The 11,348-nt window shown below is 40.3% G+C and overlaps 1 protein-coding gene and 1 long non-coding RNA gene across 2 annotated transcripts; one reads left to right on the top strand and one right to left on the bottom strand.

Moving 5' to 3' along the window:
- Positions 1–658: 658 nt before the first annotated feature.
- Positions 659–10,918, bottom strand: fbln5 (fibulin 5). The gene is made up of 11 exons (XM_068339509.1): positions 10,760–10,918; positions 10,563–10,617; positions 10,324–10,372; positions 9,953–10,234; positions 4,973–5,095; positions 3,726–3,842; positions 3,515–3,631; positions 2,789–2,911; positions 2,352–2,478; positions 2,082–2,277; positions 659–1,240 (listed from the first exon to the last, which is right to left on the bottom strand). Exons 1-11 carry the CDS (start codon positions 10,801–10,803, stop codon positions 1,079–1,081), a joined length of 1,395 nt encoding a protein of 464 aa, XP_068195610.1. The 5' UTR covers positions 10,804–10,918; the 3' UTR covers positions 659–1,078.
- On the top strand, positions 8,029–10,045 carry LOC137611360 (uncharacterized). Its single transcript, XR_011038614.1, has 3 exons — positions 8,029–8,689; positions 8,861–9,254; positions 9,907–10,045. It is a non-coding gene; the product is annotated as an uncharacterized lncRNA (long non-coding RNA).
- Positions 10,919–11,348: the final 430 nt, after the last annotated feature.

The following is an 11,348-nucleotide window of genomic DNA, read 5'->3' on the forward strand; positions in this document are numbered from 1 at the left end:
GTGTTTGTTTGTGGTAAAAATTGTTATAATGCAACACACTATAATTCCACTTTTTAATGATTCTCAGAATGAACACACTGAAAAGTTATCCTATACTCATTTTTGCATCCTTCATTATTAGTTTGCTGAAGATAATCTAAAAATGTCTTTATTTTATTGTCTTAATGTGTTCTAGTGTCCTCAAATCTACACAATTCTGCAAAATATGTTAGATTATAATCCAAAATATTTTTCATGATCTGGAGCAGATGAGCGATAAACACATCGGCGTTATTTGAAATTATTCAATAATTGTCAACAGGAAATTTAAAATCCATAAACATCCACACATTTGAATGGTAAAATTATTCAAATCCATCAAATTTGTTGGTTTACCTTTACATTTATTGACTGTTATGGTTACACAATTTTTTTAAAGATTAAAAAAAAATCCTCAAGATGTATCAATCCATAAAAATCCTTATCAATTTTTTTATTTCTTCTCCCGTCACTGAAAAATATAATGACATTCAATAACGTGGTGATGACGTGTATTGGTCTAAAATAAACTGATCAATAATTCAGGAAATGACTGGACGTTGCATCACTTATTCCGGATCACACTTCTGCTCAGATGATGGATCCTCCTTCCAGTTATAAAAAAAGAACACGGAGATGATCTGGTGACACTCATGATTTAATGACAGCTCTCACTTTCACAGTTTATCTGATGGGATGAGAATCCACAGACAGTCGGTGATAATGTTCTGGATACTCGTTGCTACTCACAAAAGGGAAATTTCCATCTTTTTCGGGTCATTTTCTAAATAGAGGATGTCAGAAATTGTACACCATAAATATCCCTCAAGTCCTTATCGCAGTAATAAAAACTCAGTGTCTATTAAACCAGGGTGGGGATTTGAGAGCCTGGACGTTTCCCATCAGCTGATCTTTGCTGAGTCTTTACTGGATGAGTCTTTACTGGGGGATGACATAATGATTTTTAAAATAAGTGGTGATGTCACAAACAAACCATTACATCAGCTGCGGATTGGGAGCAGCTCGATTCTGTCGGGCGACAGCAGTTCATCTGGGAGGCTCAGAACGGGTGCTCCGAGACAAATATCGTCAGGCGTATGATGGAGCTGCCTCTGAAGTTGATGACGTTGTTGACCGTGACCATCTCCAGGTCGAGCACCAGCTCCCTCGGCCCCTTGATGGGCCGTGACAGGACCAGTGTGGCGCTCACGTTACTGGTTTGCTGTGAGATGAAGAGGAGACGAACGTGAGGAATGAAGCACAGGAAACAGATGGATCTCACAGCTGCACACGGTGGAGGACGTCCAAGAATTTGTCATATGGTTTGAAGGCATGTCAGGACCTAAACTTGTTTTCCACATAGCAGAACGATCCGGGTTCGTTTAAACAAAAGACAGGAAAGAAACCTGTCATTTGTTGATTAAAAACTCACCACACAGAGTCACTCATGTGAAATTCTGATAAAGAGTTTCAATCAACTGTGTTTTTGCACATTGGAGTGACACAAAACACCTTTCCAAACAGGTCACACACGGTTATTGCGCCATCTACTGGCTCCACACTGCACTGAACGCTCTGATATGTCTAGTCCACCTTTACAGGCTAACTACAGTATTTTCTACACTATAAGGCGCATCCCATTATAAGGCACAACTTCAATGAATGGCATATCTTAAAACACTTTTATATAAGGCGCACTGGATTATAAGACGCACTGTCGGTTTTTGAGAAAACTAAAGGCTTTTAGGTGCGCCTTATAGTGTGGAAAATACTGTATTTATTTGTGTCCCATCTGCACTTCCCTACTTTGACTTAAAAAGATTAGATTACATCAATTAGAATTTATTATAAGTCAATTATATGCTAAAGTTTCCATATTTTGTATTTAGAAAGTTTTTATTAAAAAGAAAACCATGTCAAGGCTTTATAAAAAGCAAACATTTTAAGTAGTTTGTTTTCTTTTCAACCAGCTCTTGTTCTTTATTGGGAATAAACTTGCTATTAAATAATCAGATAATTAAATCATCATTATGTTGCCTTCGTGTGTCCATGAAAATACTCACCCGCATGTAAAACTCTCGTCCTTCGTTGCCAGACTTTATCTGGAAGATGTAGAAGGCGCCGGGGTAACGTGTGGTGGCCTGCATCTGGAAGATGTCGGCAGGCACACTGCGCCCCGACGACAAGTCCATGTGTCGGTACAGAATAGTGAAGGGTCTGCCACTGCAGGCAGGGATCTCAGACGAACACATACACTGACTGTAGAGGGGGGAGACACTGGGTGAGCGCCGGCTGGATCACGGACGTGTGAGAAATGGAGTGGCGGTACTCACTTGTCACTGACTTCGATGTAAGGAGCGTGACACTGTAAAGGATTCAGGCATGTATAGCCTCCCTGGAAATTGAAACACACTTGTGCTGTTGTACAGGTGTTGTTACCAGTGTCACATTCATTGATATCTTCGAAATCAAACACACAACAGTTAAAAGTCAGTTAAAACATCATCATCATCAGCAAAGAACAATCAGAAAGCATCAACAGTTGGTATGAAAATGGTACAAAACACACATGCAACTAAAAAAAACACCACAATGCAAGTCTTTTAAAAAGGAACTTTGTCTAATTTCCTTTGATTTAAAATGATAAACAAATAAAAACATCACAGAAGTCACAGTTTTAAGTGACAGATGAAAATATGACTAATATTTCTACTGATAGATTCTAAAAACATCCACCAGGATGAAGCTATTTTTCTGTCCTGAACGTTACCTTCACAACTCCTGCCGTCCTCATACACATAATATCCAGGCGGACAGATGCAGGAGAACGAACCGGGGGTGTTCACACATCTGTGTTGACACAGAAACTCAGAGAAGCTGCATTCATCCAAGTCTACAGAGAATAAAGAGTTGGGTCAATATGGTGGTGGGGATATTCTCCTGCCCCCTGTAGTGATTATTCTGACATGGATTTAACGGGTATATCGGAACTCAAGCTGTTGCTTGCTAACATTTAAACATTTAAGGATTATACCCATGTTTTTGACAATCATAAAAAATGGGATTAAGATAACATCAAGTGAAACCTAACGCTATTCAGATTCAGGTCACAATTTGGATACAATGATATGAGAAATTATTTTTGTACTTATTGGATCTAGAACAGAGAGGTAAAGAAATGCTGAGATGACATAACACAAATTCAATCAGCTGATTCCAATACCTATGAAAGGTGAATAAAGTTATATCCAGATTTTAAAAAATATATCCAGATTATGAGGAAAAAAAGCGTGCTTTATTATTAGAATTATGCTTTACTGACAACTCATAAAATCATGATTCAAGTTTCTAGTACTAGGTTTCCAGGAATTAATTTGGAATGAGGTCTCTCTCACTCACTCAAATGTCCACTTTGAAGTAGAGCTGTTTAAAATCTCCCCTTTAACACTAAATTAAATGCATGATTCAAAAACAAACTACAACCGGTTCCTCTCACCGATGCAGGAGGCTCCATCGGACGCCAATTCAAAGCCTTCGTCGCAGTTACACATGAAGGAGCCGTAGGTGTTGAAGCATCCGTGGCTGCAAGGTTCATCTTCACACTCGTCCACATCTGGAGGGCCGACCGGAGATGAAGGTCAAACGCATCAAGAGGAGGAACATTGTTTTGTGTGTCTGTGTTGCACTATTTACACCAGTGTGTGTACCTTGACAGGTCCTGCTGTCTGGGTTGAGGATGAATCCAGGGTTACAGGAGCAGGAATAAGAGCCGGGGACGTTGGCGCACAGCTGTTGGCAGTAACCATAGCGGCATTCATCAATGTCTGGTCAGAACGGGAGAGACAAACTTGTTCCTTATTAACACACACACACACACACAATGCAGGTAGAAGTCACAGTCAAGGCTGTGACATGAGGAAACTACTGTATTCCATATTCATTTAGAAGAATTTTACTGAACTGCTTTACTGCGCATGACAGAAGGGGGCGCTGTTCTACCGGAGATAAATCACACTTTTAATCCCATTTGTGCGTCTCCTCATCTGTTTACACCTCTTGTTTATTCAAGTGTGAATAACACTTCAGTGGGTTAGATGGGTATATATAGGAAGTCCTCACCCACAATGTTCATCCCTATGGTGATGGATAGTTTTTTTTTTATCCAGCTTCACCGGCAAAACATCAACATTCTTATAAATAAAAGGTAAAAATTTAAACTTGTTTCTGTAAAATGACCTCTATAGATCTAAATAGGATTTGACATGACTTATTAACGCCCTTCAAGATAAATTTGTTTTGCTATGGATGGATGGATGTTTTCCAGTGTTGACGCACAAGCTTGAACGTGTGCACATTTGCCGCATTCCTCCGCTAAACGTTTCCGTCTCTGCTCCACCTGCCTGGCAGTGCGTGCGCGCGCATCGAGCTCGCGCACCTGCGTCAGGTAGGTTGCATGCTAACACTTTTAGCTTACATGCTAGACTAGCGATTTCACTCTAAACTGGGTATAAATTAAGTCCTTTAAAATCTGTGATTTGAGTTTTTATTTGGGGTTTTTTTACACTTTAAATGGAGCCTCCGTCTTTCTCATGCTGCGGTGCAAAAATTCCCAAATGAATTATTTTTAGTTTTCTAGATAAGCAGTTACATTAAATAATAATTGTATCATTATGCATTATATAAATAATACAATAATCAACATTTTTTGCAGTGAAACAATTTATTGTATGATTCTGCTTACAATGTATGATCTCTTTATTTTACAATATGGCTGACACTCAAAATTCGGAGCGTCATTAAACGCCCCACAACTACATGCTGTTGGTATCAAAATAAATCCACAATTTCCACTGAATACAGGAGTTTCCCAACGCTTTAAATCTCATTTGACATTTTAAACAGTGAGTGGATTTTAATTCTGTTCCTTAGATAATTAGACAAACAGTTTACTTACCTTGACACTGTCCACCAATGAGCCAGTATCCCTCTGTGCAGGAACAGGTGTATCCACCTGCTGTGTTGATGCAGACCTGGGTGGGGTTGCAGTGATGAGAGTTGGTCTCACATTCATCAACATCTGGAGGAAAAGAAGAAGAGGTGGGGGGAAAAAAACAGTGGGAGGAAATAATATTAGTGCTTTATTCTGTTTTACAAAAAGTTCAACCAATCATGATTTAAATATGAACACCCTCTGAAACAAAACAAAAGGTTAAATAATAAGACTGATTAGAACGTTTTTCTGCTTCTGTTTGGGAGTTAGTCCTGGAAAAACACAACATTGGTTGCAAAATTTGGTTTCCAGTCTTAATATGGTCGACCTCTCCTGCTTCTACCTTTGACTTGTGTCTTGAAATAATTTCTTTTAAAAGCTGTAAAAGCTCCACTTCAGCTCCACGGTCTACTGATGTGAACTCTGCTGCCGCTTTCCTGCTCAAAGCCATTGTTTAAAAGCACTAGACTGAATTTCCCCCCTGGTGGCTTTTGCAATCTTATCTTCAAAAATCTGCTTCTCCACCACTCAGGTTCTCACATCCCGTGTTCGAAAAACACTGAACATTTCAAAACAACATCAGCTTACGCTTGTTTTTGCAAAGCGATTAAAGATTTCTCAGATTACAATCTGAATTCCTTTGACTCCCCCGGAGCGGCTCATACACTCCATCATAACGGCCACATTTCCTTATGAGGATATGACAAATCAAAAACTTCAACCGCTGCTGCGGTTCTCAGAGCATGAAGTCACTGATCTCTAGAAATCCCGTTGGGGGAGTGGGTGGGAGTCTGGTTCTGTGTTTGTACAGGTTGCTATGAAAAGCGATAACTGCTTGTCGATACGACTTTGGCCCCTGGGCCAACTTGGACCAGTAGCCCTTCGCGGTGGTGGAGGAGGCCCGAAGGCCTCGGCCAGCCGCCAACAGCTACACGATCCCAGCACCTGCTTCAAGTTACCAGTGAAAACCCTCTATGAGTGGTCTTCATCTGCAGCCCATGTGTGAGTGTTGGTTCAGATCCCCAAAGCAAACAACATGGGCCGTAGGAGCATTTCAGTTCAGCTCCTTATATAGACACTTTCACCCGCCGCTGTTGACAACGCTTATTGGCTCGAAGGAAGGCAGAATGTTGTTCAGACGTAGGGAAACAATACGTTGAAATATTTCAACCCCAAATGTGCATACTAAGCGATTCCCACGGTGGATTGTAACGTCGTCGTCGGAGGCGAAGGCTCAGCATGTGTTTTTCATCTGTGTGTTGTTTGCCACGCTAGTTGAGAGCATCGCAAACAGTCTTATCTTTGCCCTGTCGTGCAATTTTTGAATTTATGTGTTGGATTTAAAAGACCACAAAGATGGAAATGTTCTTCAGGCCACAGAAGAGCAGTAATGTAATAATCCTTTAATTTTAAGACATGGAGCTACAAGTGGGATTAGCAGCAGAGGTGGATCTCCTCTGGAGGCAGCGCTGATTTATTTCGTTTGGTGTGGATGTGGATAAATGTTTGATAGAGATGTCTCATGAATAAAGCAATTTACTTTGAGGTCTGAGTACTCTTACTCTTCATAACAACAACTATGTAAAAAAGAAGAACATTTTTAAAATAGCATGACACATGCTATTTAATAGGACCATGCTTTTGCCAGAAGGTTTCTGGGTCCTGGATGGTAACATGATTTAAACTAAGTTTGTGTCCAAACTCAAGTCTGCGGGTAAAGGATGACTATTTCCTGCTGGTTCCAGACTAAAAAACATTTTAATCTAAAGGGACAATTTGGCCCTATCCCACACTAGCAGGAAGAAGTCTTTTCAGAACTAATCTGAGTGATTAGTGATTAGTGCAGGGATGTTCTAAAAGCAAGTTTATCTAACAATCCAGGCTTATTCTCTGTAGTCTGACTTTTTTTTACATTTGATTCCATAAAGACAGTAAATCCCAGTTTAAACTGAGTTACAATGGAAACATATAATGGGAAACTAGTCTGATTCACAGATGACTGTCAGGTTAAACTTTAAACACAGTCAGAAAAATTCATGTTAAGGGAAAATCTTTTAAAAAATAAATTTTAAAAAGACCGATAGCATATTCTCTTTTTTTAAACATTGAATATACTTAATTTAACTAGAACGACTGCATTTCCTGGAGAAAATGCAGGTGAGACCGTGAAACATGTTTGGACGTCACCGCTCATCCTAAACTTCTGCTCTGCTCGGGTTGATCGATCTGATCGCTGGAGAAAGATGAGCAAGAATCCAACTTTATAGAAAAATTGCTAAAGCCCTGGTTGATTGTTTAACTTCATTCAAGTCACGTGTTCAATTTGGTTATTTCTCTGAAGAACTTTTCCTCCTCTGGATACACTCTCACCCGCATTTGTTGAAGTAAATTGTACAAAAAGTGCAGGATGGGAAGAAAACTTTAGATTTTTGCGGATTAAAGAACAACTTTTTCCACCATTTTTTAAAAACTTTCTGTGCACCATTCATTGACGTTCTACTTATCAATGCAGGTTTTTCATTCTCTGCAGGTTCCTCTTGTCTGATCACATCACTGATTTCTATTTAAACGGAGGAGCTGACTGCTGTATTCGTCACCCAACATCACAGCTGACCTCTTCGGGCTTCAACTCCCGTTTCAGAAACACACTGACGCACGTGCTTTTTGATAAAGCTGACACGGACGGTTATTCTGTAAAACACTTATCTATTCTGGGTGGATTTGACCTGCTTTGTCGTGTCAGACGGACGCCATTAGTGGTCCTGATGAAGTGCAGCGCCATTAAGTTAAAGACAAAGCCATGTTTGTGGCAGGATCAGACAGGAAGTCACAGTCTGTGTAACTCACACAGTAACAGCATCAATCAGCCACCCATTACATCACACACACAAACACACACACACACACACACACACACACATTATGATCGGCCCCCACAGAGGCATGCCTGTTCTCCAGGCTGGGCTCGGGCATAAATATGGCAACACATGACCTCATCTTTGGCACTCTGATGCTGTAGTTTACCCAAACAAGGTTGTGGAGTCGATTCCCTGACAGGCCCGAGAGAAACAGCCCATATTTGTGCATGAGCTAAACTCTCTTTAGAGGCAGAAATCGGCTATATATATGTACATTTTCCAGTCATTACGAGGTGTCACAGCTGATTCATCCTAAAATGATGGAAAAGACAACACCCAAAAACGACTTGAAGGAGGTCATTTTTCGACAACTCATCCCGGCCGGGACACGCCGTGGTGATTCTGCTGAGATGACAGCTGTGGAGGAGCGTTCAACATTCAGTGTTTATCTGACATCTGCAGTCTCTTGTGAAATCCGATTGAATCAGACAGCATGAGAGTTCCTCCACGAAAGTCTCTCGTCTCTGGTTGGGTGTCAGCAGAGAATCGCCAAGGCAAACCGTCATCAAACAACATCTGTGCCTGCCATTTCAGGGGTTCCATGCATTCCCCTGGAGTTCAACCAGAATTTTTAATGACTTACACTGAATCGCTGGCCTCTATCCACTTTTCCTTGTGACCTCATCCATCAAATTTCGCTGTGCATTCTGATAAACAGCAAGAAACAGATGTCAAAACCATCTTTTTAAAAAATCTTAGTCATCCATCAACTCGCGGAAAGAGCAAACATCTGGAGCTGAGGAAAGACAACATTTATATGCAGGTAATTATGTTATCATAAACTTGAGCAGCAACCAATAAAAACGATGATCCCACCATGTGGATGCTAAAAATGAATCATAGTTCTTTTCTATTGGAGAGGTCAGGAGCTACAGCAGCTAAAAACGACTAAAAACACACGTTTCTTCATTTTTGCTTCATTAATCATTTTCAGAATCGTCTCCTGCAGAAAGAACAAACTGACGTTAGCCTCCAACTGCTGTCTGTGATGAATGGGAATACACACTGAGCCACTGGGAAGGACTTAACAAGGTGTTTGTGTGGCTGCTGTAAACAAGTGAAAACATGTGCAGCACTTTTCCCAATGCAGAGCTCAGGTTTTCACTCATGTCTGAGTCAAGAGCAGGATTCCAGCAAAACTACCAAACCCATTTCCACCAAATGTTTCAGATGAGTGCAGCGGGGGCCAGAAAAGACTACTTTTTTTTTACCGTTTCCTGCCACAACAACCATCTCCGAGCACCTTAAATTTAAAAAAAATGAAGAAGGGCCCAACCTCTAAGGGATGGAAGCTCCTGATTACACAACATAATCAACTGCATAGTCAGGTACGCTCTACTTTACTAAATATGTGGAAAATTCTGTATAAAGGATCAACTGTGTGATTTATATATTAGAATTTAAATGAATGTTAAACAATTTTGCTTTAGTTTCCTAGATTACATTACGCTATTTAAACACGTGATGTTTTGGTGGAAAATCAGGTGAAATTTCTCACGAAATATCACAGAAAAAAAAACGGTATTGAACAAGTGGAGGCAGAGGAGACTTGTTCTTATCCATACAAGAAAAATAAAAAATAAGACACCGAACTTGTATGATCATGAGATAAGTCATGTGTGATGATTGCATAATGCGCCTGTTTGAGTGCGAGTATCATGGGATGTCGCGTTCATAACAAAGCTGTATGACTAATTTATTACTATTTCCAGTTGTTGTTTGTTTTTTTTTTAGAATAGAATAGTTTTATTGTCATCATACACAAGTGTACAATAATTTTTTTCAGACAACTCTTGGTGCAAAAAAGGGCTCAAATGCAAGTACAAAAGTATAAAAGCATAAAGCACAGAGTACATGTTTCCATCTTCCTAATTTCTATGGAATACAGCAACACAGTTTTATTCTGAAGCCCCAGCAGATGCTGAATTTTCTTTCCTTTCTTTGTCTTTCTATTTATTTATTTCATTGCTTTTCTTTAAGTGAACTTCCTCCACCAGAGAAACCATTAAAGCCTCTGCAGACTCACCGTTACAGGTCCCATCCTCTGCCAGGGCATATCCCAGGATGCAGGGCGCAGTGGTCCTCACCCGGGGGTAGCTGGGCTCCAGGGATCTCGGAAGACCCGGGAGGAAGGTGTCGGAATACCCGGTGGATTGGTCCGGGTACACCGGCTCTGGCCGGACCTGGACCTCTTCCCGGTAGGGCTGGCTGTACCGACCCCTCGGCATACACAGATAGCCTCCGTTCCGGTTCACACAGCGCATGTCTCCCCGACAAGCATCTGGCAGCATCCGACACTCATCCACATCTGGAACGCAGAGGACAGATATGAGAAGGGGAAACATCTGTGGCATTCGTCACGTTATTTATGAAATAACTTTCCACAGTGCAGCTTACCTATACACTCTCCTGACCTGCGGTCGAACGCAAAACCTTCTGTGCAGGTCTGAGAAGAGATCAAGAAAATGTTGGGAGCATGTTTGACCTCAAGATCATGATTTATGTTTTCTGGAGGCGTGGAAATTTCTGACAGGCCATATGCATGCGATATGATAATCCACAAGACTTTTAATTCACCAGAACAAGTGTTAGAAGAATTATTATTATAAGTATAAATGAATGAAATGAGTTCTTACCTGTCCGTGTCCAGGTTGAATAGAAAGCAGAATAAATACCAGGGCTGGCAACATCCTGCAAAGTTGGAAGTTTTTATTTAAAAATAAATAAAATGCACGCATCCTGAACTACATTCATTCAAACATACGAGAGAAATGAATAAATCTGTGACCCAAAGGTAGAATCCAGATTTTTAAAAAAAAAAAAAAACCCTCACCTCTCACAAGAGCAAAACCTGAAAGAACGTATTTCAAACAGCATGCTTATTAGTTTCTCACTAAGGAAAGATTCAGACGACCCGTAAATTCCTCCACAAATTCCCTCTCCAGCATCCAGCGGGACTCACTGCGGTCAGGACGGTCGTCTTTCGTATTTACGTGGTCCAACCAGCCGCCCATAAAAATGAGTGCGCCCTTATTCTGAGGTTTACGGTAAAAGTTTTGCCGCGACTAAGTTGGATTTCAAAATAAGGGCTTACACCTGGCGCAAAAACAAAATCATGATTTAATTCAAAGCGGGTTGAAAACATGCACGAGTGTCATTTATTGTCAGTATATAAACATCTAGTAAATGTATTTAAGTCGAAGTTACTTGTAGTCAAAAATACATAATAAACTACGGTTGCAACAAATTTTGATGTAGATTATAAATATTTTGAAAATTTTTTTGAACAGCTCAAAGGAACGTAAAAAAATCGAACACCGTGTTAAGTGAAAATTCCGATGTTTTTTATCTTGTGCACCTCAGGGCAACATTACTTAAAGTATTTCACAGTATCTGAATGAAGTATTAACGGGTTATGGAAG

This window comes from Antennarius striatus, chromosome 17, assembly GCF_040054535.1.
Source record: "Antennarius striatus isolate MH-2024 chromosome 17, ASM4005453v1, whole genome shotgun sequence".
Taxonomy (NCBI): Eukaryota; Metazoa; Chordata; class Actinopteri; order Lophiiformes; family Antennariidae; genus Antennarius; species Antennarius striatus.